Raw genomic sequence first — 10,290 nt, 5'->3', positions numbered from 1 at the left:
GGCCCCGGCCCCCGGGCCAGCACCGCCCAGGCCAGCCCCGCACCGCCGGGCCCCAGGCCAGCCCCCTGCCCAGCACCACCGGCCCCGGCCCAGCACCCAGCGGCGCCGGCCCCTCCCTATTTTCCCGGACATGTTCGGCTTTTTGGGATTTCCCCCCGGACGGGGATTTGAGGCCCAAAAAGCCGGACATGTCCGGGAAAATCCGGACGTATGGTAACCCTAGTATTTAAATAGAGTTTTCAATAGATTTTTGATATGTGTGAAAATATCTCAGTGGAAATACATTCCCCATGTTACTGGCAGTACCATGATTGATTTTCTTTTAATTGTTTAATATTGTGAAGTGTATATAGGATTTTATCATCTTACGGTTGTATTGCTGTCTTTTTTCCCTGCATCAAATGCAATAGAATATTTTCTAGTAGTTTTGGAAAAAATTTAATACCAAGTTTAGAGACAGTCAATACAAGAATTTATTTTTAGCTTTCCTGAGTCCTTCCTGGAAAAATAATTCCTCAAGAAAGAATATCATCTTATTTTCCCTGGGCCTTTTTGTGCCTCTCTTCTTCGTTTGAGAAATCTTACCTTGCTGAACAATACTGTAGAGGACAATTTCAATTGATAGTTAAATATTTTTTAAAAAGCCCCTCTGTTTACAGTTGGTAAGTTATTTTTTTAAGCAGAAGGTACCCCGTTTATCGATTATTAAGCAGGTAGAAGCTGCATATCCAAACTTACATTACATTATAGCTTTGGTTCCACTTGGAACACCTAGTAACCCAAGTATGTGGATTTTATATTCGTATTGGTTGGATGACTGTACAGAATATTTTTACAGCTGTTATTACATGAAAAAGCTGCTAAGCTTGACTTTCTTTTTCTTTCTAGGTCAGAAGACTTGTCTCCATTTACATGGTATCTTTCCTTATCTCTACGTGCCATACGATGGTTATGGGAAGCAGTCAGAACACTATCTTCGTCAGGTGGCATTCAGCATTGACCGAGCACTCAATGTGGCTTTAGGCAATCCATCTTCTACTGTTCAACATGTGTTCAAAGTGTCATTAGTATCTGGAATGTAAGTATAACTTACATTATGTTATTGTTAGTTTTATTTATGTAGAAGGGTCAGCATACCTGTTTGGCATTGGGAGGTCCACTGCCTCAGTTTGTCCTTGAACTCACCAGTAACTACACATGCTTATATGCATCTAACAGCATCCTTTCTTGGGGTCTGGTTTATTAAAATAACATAACTGTAGTAAAATAACAATTTAATGTCAACATACAGTAGAACCTCTTAGGCCTGGTCTACACTAACACCCCAATTCAATCTAAGGTACGCAACTTCAGCTATGTGAATAACGTAGCTGAAGTCGACATACCTTAGTTCGAACTTACCGCGGTTCAGACGCGGTCCACACGCGGCAGGCAGGCTCCCCCGTCGACTCCGTGGTACTCCTCTCGTTGAGCTGGAGTACCGCAGTCGATGGCGAGCACTTCCGGGATCGATTTATCGCGTCCAGACCAGACGCGATAAATCGAACCCGGAAGTTCGATTGCCAGCCGTCGAACTACCGCGGTAGTGTAGACCTGGCCTTAGTTACAACACCTGAGGAATGGAAGTTATTTGTAACTCTAAAATGTTCATAACTGAACAAAACGTTATTGTTTCTTTCAAAAATTTACAACTCAACATTGAGTAAATGCAGCTGCTTTCCCTTTATTTTTTTAGTACTTTATGTTTAACACAGTACAGTACTGTATTTGCTGCCTTTAACCATCTTAATTTAAGTGAAACAAGCACAGAAACAGTTTCCTTACCTTGTCAAAAAAATGTAAAACTTTCTCTATTATTTAGTTGTTTGTTTAACACAGTAGTGTACTGTATTTGCTTTTTTTTTTTTTAATCTCTGCTGCTGCCTGATTGCGTACTTTCAGTTCCAAATGAGGTGTGTGGTTGATCAGTCAGTTCGTAACTCTGATGTTCGTAACTCTGAGGTTCTACTGTAAATAAAAGCCTGTATTTTCCAAACTCTACAGTTCCTTCAACCACTTGCTGGTTTCAGTAGTTCCTTACCAAAACTTAGGTCCTGCTATTTGGTGTTTCCTAAAGAAAGCCTCTTCCTCTTAGGTCTCCTGCTTTTTTGTTGAGCCCTGCAAATCTGCAGATATCTGTTTTATATCTGCTGACCATGTTTGTGGATCATGGATGGACTCTGATCCAAATTTTATATCTAGAGCCCTGCAGATCTGGATATCTGCGGAGCATGTTTGCGGATAGCAGATCGGATGCAGATACAAGTTTTGTATCCATGCAGGACTCTGTTTTTTTTTTTGTGTCCTTTATGTCAGATTGCTACAGCCAGGTCTTTCCATCCGGTTCGTATGGAGAGCCCCTTTCCACATCCCTTCTGACGATGGGTCTCTTGCAGGGGCAATACTGCAGGTTTCTCCCCCTCAGACTGCACAGGCTCTCTCTTATAGGAAATATCACTCTATTATCTTGTGATGCTTGGTCACCAGACACTGTAGATGGTCCAAGCCTTGAAACAGGGCCCTAGGACATTCACATATGGCCCAGGACAACAATGTTTGCTTACTTCTTATTTAGTGCACGGTTTTGCTGTTCCAAGAATTGTTAGGATTATTATTACCAGATGTTAACATTTAAGGATTCTCTTATTCACTATTCATTTGACTCGCGTAACCAGGGATTGAAAAATTTACTCATCCATGATGAAGAAGCTGCTTTTCTGGATGAACATACGCGATTATACAAAACAATTTATGCAAAATCTGTTTTCATCTAGAAAAAAGGGTGACATTTTAAAAAGCGTTCAACACTGGCCTAGCCAGCCAGTAGGGTGCACTTTTGGCAGTCCCTAGTTCATAGCAATTATACTTATCAAGATAACCTTCCCAGAGTGAACCATTGCAATGGTTCCTTCTGAAGACTGCAGACAGTGCCTATGTTACTGCTCAGAGCTTACATAGGCTGCAGCAGAACTAAATCTGATCACTGTATTATTGGCTTCCACTGTTGCTGTGAGAAACTTGAGCAGCAGTGAAACTATTAATCTGATCCTTTCCTATCTCTGGTTTCTTGCAAAAGATATGATTAGCAGAAGAAGACAAGCACTGGAGCTATTCACTGGAGAGGAGGAACCAAAATTGAAAACTAAGCAGAGTAATCTAGTGAAGACAACCATTCTGTCTTCGTCCTCCTCCTCCATCCTGCAACACAGCCAGAAAGCTGCAGGGATAGAGTAACAGATCCCATGTCCCTCTCTTTAGCAGCTTGGCAGCTCTTTTGTTGTAACTTCAAGTCAGGTTCTGAATGCAAATGGTAGATGCTTTAGGTGCTGAGAGCTCTGTAATTTTACCTTCTCATATCCAAGCCCTGCAGATGTTCTTGCATGCCTTCCTTGCTGTAGGAAGGAAAATTAAGATAAATATTTACTACCTACATTTCAAAATGTGGAAGAGACAAGCAGGCAGAGTCAGAGTTAAAGGAAGGATAATCTTTGAACACTGACTGTATCTACTGGTTGCCTGTCTGAAACGAAGAAGAATCCAATAGTTCTTTGAGTATGTGTTATTGTGGATCTCACTCTAGGGAGTAGATGCACCTCACGTGCCTGAGACCAGATTTTTTGAATAGCGATGTCCATTGGGGCCATGCATGTATCCTGTGCCTCTTTGTGTTCACATACAAGGACATAAAGGATTGGGCATCCACAACCCACCCTCAGTTCCCTCTTACTACCTGTGGTGAGATGGAACCTAGCTAGTGTCCGACCCACTGGACTTTAGCTCGGACTAAACTTCTCAAGAAACCTTCTTAAAATCTTCTGAGATATTTCAGATTGACTTTCATTCTTTCATTTACTTGTCAAGCCAAAAGTTGCTTGCAGACCCTTCTGTACAAAAACCCTCCCCCAGTACAGAAATTTAAAATAGGGTGGACTCAAAACCCACAGGAAAACCTTGTCTGTCCTGCAGTGGACTGATTCCACTGAAAGATGGGCACAGAAGATATTCTGCTTGGGAGAGTCTGACATCCCAGAAGGATGTGAGGCTGGAATTCCATCTGCAGGAGCAATCTGTGAGAGTTAGTGTTGGATCTAGTATGGGGGCAGGAGCTTAACAAGGAGCTCCGTGTCCTCCCATAAAGAGGGATACAGAAAAAGTTTGGGAGACAAGCTGGTATGTCCAAGTATGACATGGAGACGAGTAGAAAGGAGCAGACTGCTGCACAGCAGGCTCTTCTGGTACTGGAAGTACCCCCAGTGATTTTGACTCCATCACCAACAACACAGACTCAGAGTGCTCTGGAGGAGTGTTAGGTACCAAGATATGCAGCACCATTGACACAGTCCTCAGTACTGATAGTGCTTTACCAGTTGGTGCCACCCATGATTCAGGTGGACTCCTCTTCACCATCCCCAAGACATACCTTTTTGCTGGAATATCTCTACAGACCTCAACCATAGGCACACCAGGACTAGTATTGATCCATCCAACAATTCACCAGTCCTCCATAACCATAGAGAATGCCATAGTGACACTACTGGAGTTATTGAGGCCTACCTTCCCGGGCCTCTAGGATGTGGTCCCCACCATCTCAGAAGAGGAGGAGGTCTCCTCTCTATGGCTTTGCTAGCAAAACCTCAGTTACCAGAATACAAAGAGGAAGGACATTCAGAATTGAATGACTCTTCTCACTGCCCAAAGACGACAACGACGACTCCTCATCCCCAGATGAGGCAATAGCTTTGGCACCAATACTGGCACTGCACAATTTCAAAGACTTCCAGGAGCTCCTGGTGCATATCACAGATACCCTGGAGACTGAGACTTCAATCACCTCTGTGATGTCTCACAAGCTGTTTGATATTTTGTTGGCCATTGGTCCAGCCGGAATTGCTCTTCTCATAAATGAAGGCCTCCTAGATCTGGCAAAAGTCTTACGGCAAATGCCAGCCACTAAAACATGAATTCCCTATAACATGGTACCACCTGGAGGTTCAAGAACTATTACACCCACCCCAGCCTTGGTTCCCTTGAGTGTCCAAGAGAAGTCAAGGCCCACCAAAAACACACCTAAGGACAAAGATCTTTTTGGAAGAAAGTCATACACGCTGGCCTTGCTCCAGTGGAGGGGGGCTAACTCCCAGGCATTGCTGGCCAAATATGATTTGTTAACATGAGACAGAATGACACCATTCCTGGCTTAGCTCTCTCACAAAATCAGAGGGGAGCTGAAAGTGTTATAAAAGAGAGCCAACTTGTGGCCAAGACAGTTCTACAGGCAATAATGGATGTCTTTGACACTGTGGCCAGGTCTGTGATCATTGTGGTGACCATGCATGGCTTCAAGCCTCGAGTATCCCTCCCAACTAACAAGCCACGATTAAGGACTTTACTTTGGAGGGCTTGGAGCTGCTCATTGAACTGACTGATAGCATCCTACATGTACTGAAAGATTCCCAGCCTTACGCTCACTGGGAATTTGCCCTCCCCCACCCTATCAAAAGGTGTACCACCCTCAATCATTGCACCAGCAGAGACCACATACCCCATCTTACCCCAGGCAGATGGAGTCAGGCCAGGAAACACCCACGGTAGAACAAGTGGCATCAACCCTCCTTGGCTTTGGCCCCACATTTTGCCGTGACCCTCCATCAGAAAATTTGATGGAACAGTCAAAGCCTGTACAGGAACCAGTCCCCAGAGAATGACTTTTGGAAGCTGCTTTGCCCCATTCCACCAGGCGTGGTCTGCTGTAACAGCAGGCAGATAGGTGCTGGAGATCATCACCTGTGGCTACCACACATGCACTCCTTTTCACTGTCCCTTTTCAGGGACCCCTCTAACAAGAGTCTGTTACAAACAGAAATGGCTTCTTTGCTTTGTCTAGGAGCCATAGAGGAAGTTCCCCAGGAATATAGGGAAAGAGGCTTCTACTGCAGTGTTTCCTTATTACAAAGACTAAAAGAAGTCTTCATCCTACCCTAGACCTGAGAAGATTCAACACATACATATGCACTGTCTCAAGTTCAGAATGGTAATGCTTGCCTCCATCATGCCATCACTCCAAGCTCAAGACTGGCTCACGGCTCTAGATTTGCAGGAGCTGTGCTTCCACTTTGCCACATCCAGCCCACAAGAAATGCCAAAAATTCAGAGTGGGTCCCAGCCATTATCAATAGAGTGTTCTACCCTTCGGACTTCCTACAGCACTGAGAGTGTTTACCAAGTGTCTGGCCATAGCGCGCAAAGGAAACAAGGAATCCATATTTACTTTACTTAGACAACTGGCTGATCAGAGGCAAGTCCCAGGATGAGACCAAAGCAGCTCTGGATCGCTTCCTCTACCTGTTCTCCCAGTTGGAACTCCTGGTGAACCAAGAAGTTGTGTCTTGTACTTCACAGACAGTAAAATTCATGGCTCAACTCTAGTCTGGTAAAAGGTTTCCTACCAGAGGACCAGTTCCAGTCTCTTCAGTTGATAGCATACAACTTGTGGACAAGATTGACGACAACTGTATGTATGTGTCAGGGGCCCCGCAGCCTTGGCAATATGATCACGTGCACATATGTGACACTGCTTGACAGACTTTGCCTATGGCCTCTGCAGTGCTGACTGAGAAAGTCTGTTCTCCATCCAGACATCTTGTGAGCAAACAAGTCACGGTCCTGCCTCATATCCTGTTGGAACACAAGTCGTGGTTATATCCAATGAACATAAGAAAAGGACAACCCTCCTTGGTCCCTTCCTCAGCAGTGATGCTAGTCACAGACACATCTGGGACAGGATATGATGCCCACTTGAATCACTTTTATATGCAAGGTTCGTGGTTTTAGGATGATCTAAAATTACATGAACATCTTGGAGCTGAGAACCATCACACTGGCTTGCATGGCTTTCCTACTTGTCCTCCGAAATGCCATGGTGTAGATTCTGATGGGCAACATGTTGGCGACACACTACAGAAACAAGCAGGGAATCATTTGATCATCACTCCCCCCCCCCCCTTTTTTTTTTTTTTTTATAAAGGCAGTCAGCTTCTGGGAATGGTGCCAGCATGGAATGACTCAGGTAGCTCTGCATCTACTAGGGATCAGCACAAACCTGGTAGACTTCCTGAGCAAGAATGTGGTAACCAGCCACAAATGCAGAAATCCATTCTAGACCTAATATTTCACCAGTTGGGAACTCCCATCATTAGACTTCTTTGCCATGTGGGACGACATCAAGTGCAAGGACTTTTCCTCTAGAGGAAGTGTGAATGCCCTTCCTTTCTTCTTCCGTGGTTTTGAGAATTCTTGTATGCCTTAGCACCAATTCCCCTGATCTCCAGGATTATACCCAAGATCAAAAAGGACAAAGCTATGGTCATTGAGAGAGCCCCTACTGCCCAAGACAATTTTAGCTGACCCTGGCTGACCCCAAGTCTCTCCCATTCAGTCAGGCACATCTGCCTCTCTTCCCCATGTGTCCCTGCAGTCCTCTACCCCCTGTTCCCATGTGATCCTGAACCCCTTCTCCCCCCTGTTCCCATGTGGCACTGTAGCACCTCTCCCATTCTCTCCCTGGCTCAATGCTATCACCCCACTAGCTCCTGAGCCCTTGCCCCATCCTGTCCCCCCCACTAACCCTTCTGAACCTCAGTCTGTAACCCCCACAGCAGCTCCGTGTGCCCCACTCTGTCTGTCCTAACCTGGCTCCACAGACAGGGTGCTATGATCAACACTGCTGGCTGTTTTGGTACCACAGTGGCCTTTGGTGGGTGAAAGATAGAACTGCAGCACTTCTTGGGCAGAATGTATTTTCGGCAGGAAAAAAAAAATCTGCGCCAGACATGAATTCTGCGCATGCAGAGAGTTGCAGAATTCCCCCAAGAGTAACATCTGTTGTTCTGGCAGTGTCTGGTGCTGTTTGAGTTGAAATGTCCTGGTCTGTGGGGAACTTGCTTCTGATGATGAGGTCGGCAGGTTGCTTTTAGACCAAAAGAGGTGGTTTGGAAAAGATTTCTTTCAGGACTTGGTCCCCGTATGGGTTCCAATGTGGGGTGGTAAGTGACAACTAAAGGTGTGCGGTTGGTGGGCTTTTTTTTTTGTTTTTTGTATTGAACCATGTTCTCTTAGGGTATTTGCGTGGCCCATTTCATGCTGTGGTTTACTACTCTGAAATGTTCTTGTTTGGCGAAGGCAGTCTAAAGTGTATTGAGGTGTGTATTCCAGACTTTCTCCTTGAAGCATATTCTGTAATATCTGAGAGCCTGGCTGTAGATAACAGATTTCTTGCTGTGTCTGGGGCAGTTACTGGATCTTTGGAGGGAAGTCTGTTGATCTGTCGGTTTCTTGTATATAGTTGTCTGTAGAATTCCATTGTTGAAGCTGATCATGGTGTCCAGGAAGTTGATGCTGTTGTGGGAGTGTTCTAGCAAGACTTTGAGGGATGAATGGTGGTGGTTGAAGTTGTGGTAGAAATGGATGAGGTAGGTTAGGTCATCTGTCCAGAGGATGAAAATATCAATTTATCTCAGGTATATCATTGGTTTTGTGGTGCATTTTTCCAGAAATTCTTCCTCAAGGTGGCCCTTGAAGAGCTTGGCATATTGGGGAGCCATCCTTGTACCGATGGCTGTTCACATTGTTTGGACAAAGTGTTTGTTGTTAAATGTAAAGTTGTATGTGAGAGGATTAAATGTATGAGTTTGGAGATGTGTTTGGGATGGATATCTGTATGTTGTCCATTGACCTGTAGATGTACAAGGCAGGTTGTGATGCTGTCATTGTGAGGGATGTTGGTGGATAGGGAGATGACATCCATGGTGGCAAGGATGGTGTTCTAAGGAAGGTTGTTAATGTTGCAGAGTCAGTTGTGTTCTTGAAGAAACTGGCCCTTTTGTGTTGAGTGGTTTTTGGATGGTTTCTGAGAGTCCTAATATTCCTTCAATAAAATTTAATTACATGATCACATACAAGTTCTTCCACAGGATCCCTGCCTTATTCAGTGCACTGGATAGAGGTGTTCACTGAAAGAGCAGCTATTGTCGATTTTGTGTTTTTTCATTGTTCAGTGTGTAGTCCAAGTTATTATTACCCTACAGTTTTCACACCCTGCTCAGAAAACAGAATTATTAGGATATGTCTACACTGCACACTAAGCCTGGGCTCTGACTCAGGTTTGAGCTCAAACTGCTCTTCTGTCCATGCACAAATCAGTCTGACTTGGGTCAGAAAGCACTCAGGAATTGGGTGGAGAGAGTCAGAGCCCAAGTCCTGCTGAAACTTGGGTCCAAGCCCTGTCATTTTGCAGTGTAGCTCAAGCCACAAACTCGAGTCAGAAGGTCTGCGTAATGCAGTATGGACATGTTAGCCCGGGTCCAGCAATTGTAAGCCCTGGTTTACAATGCAATGTGGATGCTCAGGTGAGTACTTCACAAACATTAATAATTTATTTTCACAACACCGCTGTGAGATGATGTGATATTATCTCCATTTTACAGATGGGAAACAGAGGCACAGAGCATTTAAGGTCAAAAGTGTCCTCTAAGTTTGGGTACCCAATTTGAAATGCTAGGGTCTGCTTTTTCAGCGTATTTAACATTATGTAGCACTTACAGCTGAATGTGTACAAAGCAATTGTTATCACCATCACAACATATAGCAATGAGACATGGCATTTACCAAGAAAGATACACAAAAGCTGGATGCATTTCATCACAAATGTCTGAGAAGAATATTGGGAATAACATATAGAGATAGGAAGACGAATGAAGAAGTCAGAAAAATGACTGGACAAGGTACCCTCTCAAAAATAATCTACAAAAGAAGACATCAGTGGCTGGGACATGTGCTGAGAATGGAAAAAGAACACTTACCAAATACCACCCTTGAATGGAAACCAGAAAACGCAAGAAAGAGAGGAAGACCGCGAATAACATGGAAATGAACAGTTCTGAACAACATCAAGCACCTCAACATGAAATGGGAAGATTTGGAGAGAAGGGCAGTTGACAGGCAAGGATGGCAAATGTGGGTAGCCCAATGTGCAGCAAAGCACGGGATGAACTAAGGTCTAAGGTAAGCACTTACAGCTTCATTGACTTAAGTTGAAGTTGTGAGTGCTGAGGACTCCTGCAAATCAGACCCCAGAGTCGCAAGTTGGGCGCCCAGAAAATGAGGAATACACAGTTAGTGACCACTTACAAAGTTGTGACTTGCCTAGCATCACAAGAACTGTAATAGAGGCAGGAGTAGAATACAGTTCTTCCA

General features: G+C 44.4%; 1 protein-coding gene across 1 annotated transcript in view; it reads left to right on the top strand.

Annotated features, from left to right (window-relative positions):
- Positions 1-10,290, top strand: part of LOC113405558 (DNA polymerase zeta catalytic subunit-like) — a 32,542-nt gene that overhangs the window by 9,863 nt on the left and 12,389 nt on the right. The window contains exon 2 of the mRNA XM_026646770.1: positions 889-1,078. Coding sequence (XP_026502555.1) covers positions 889-1,078 — 190 coding nt within the window. The remainder of the gene's footprint in view (positions 1-888; positions 1,079-10,290) is intronic.

The sequence above is a fragment of the Terrapene carolina genome, unplaced genomic scaffold (assembly GCF_002925995.2).
Source record: "Terrapene carolina triunguis isolate 2854851 unplaced genomic scaffold, T_m_triunguis-2.0 Scaffold42657, whole genome shotgun sequence".
In the NCBI taxonomy this organism is placed as follows: Eukaryota; Metazoa; Chordata; order Testudines; family Emydidae; genus Terrapene; species Terrapene triunguis.
Note: the sequence above shows the minus strand (reverse complement) of the source record. Positions and strands in the feature narration are given on the sequence as shown.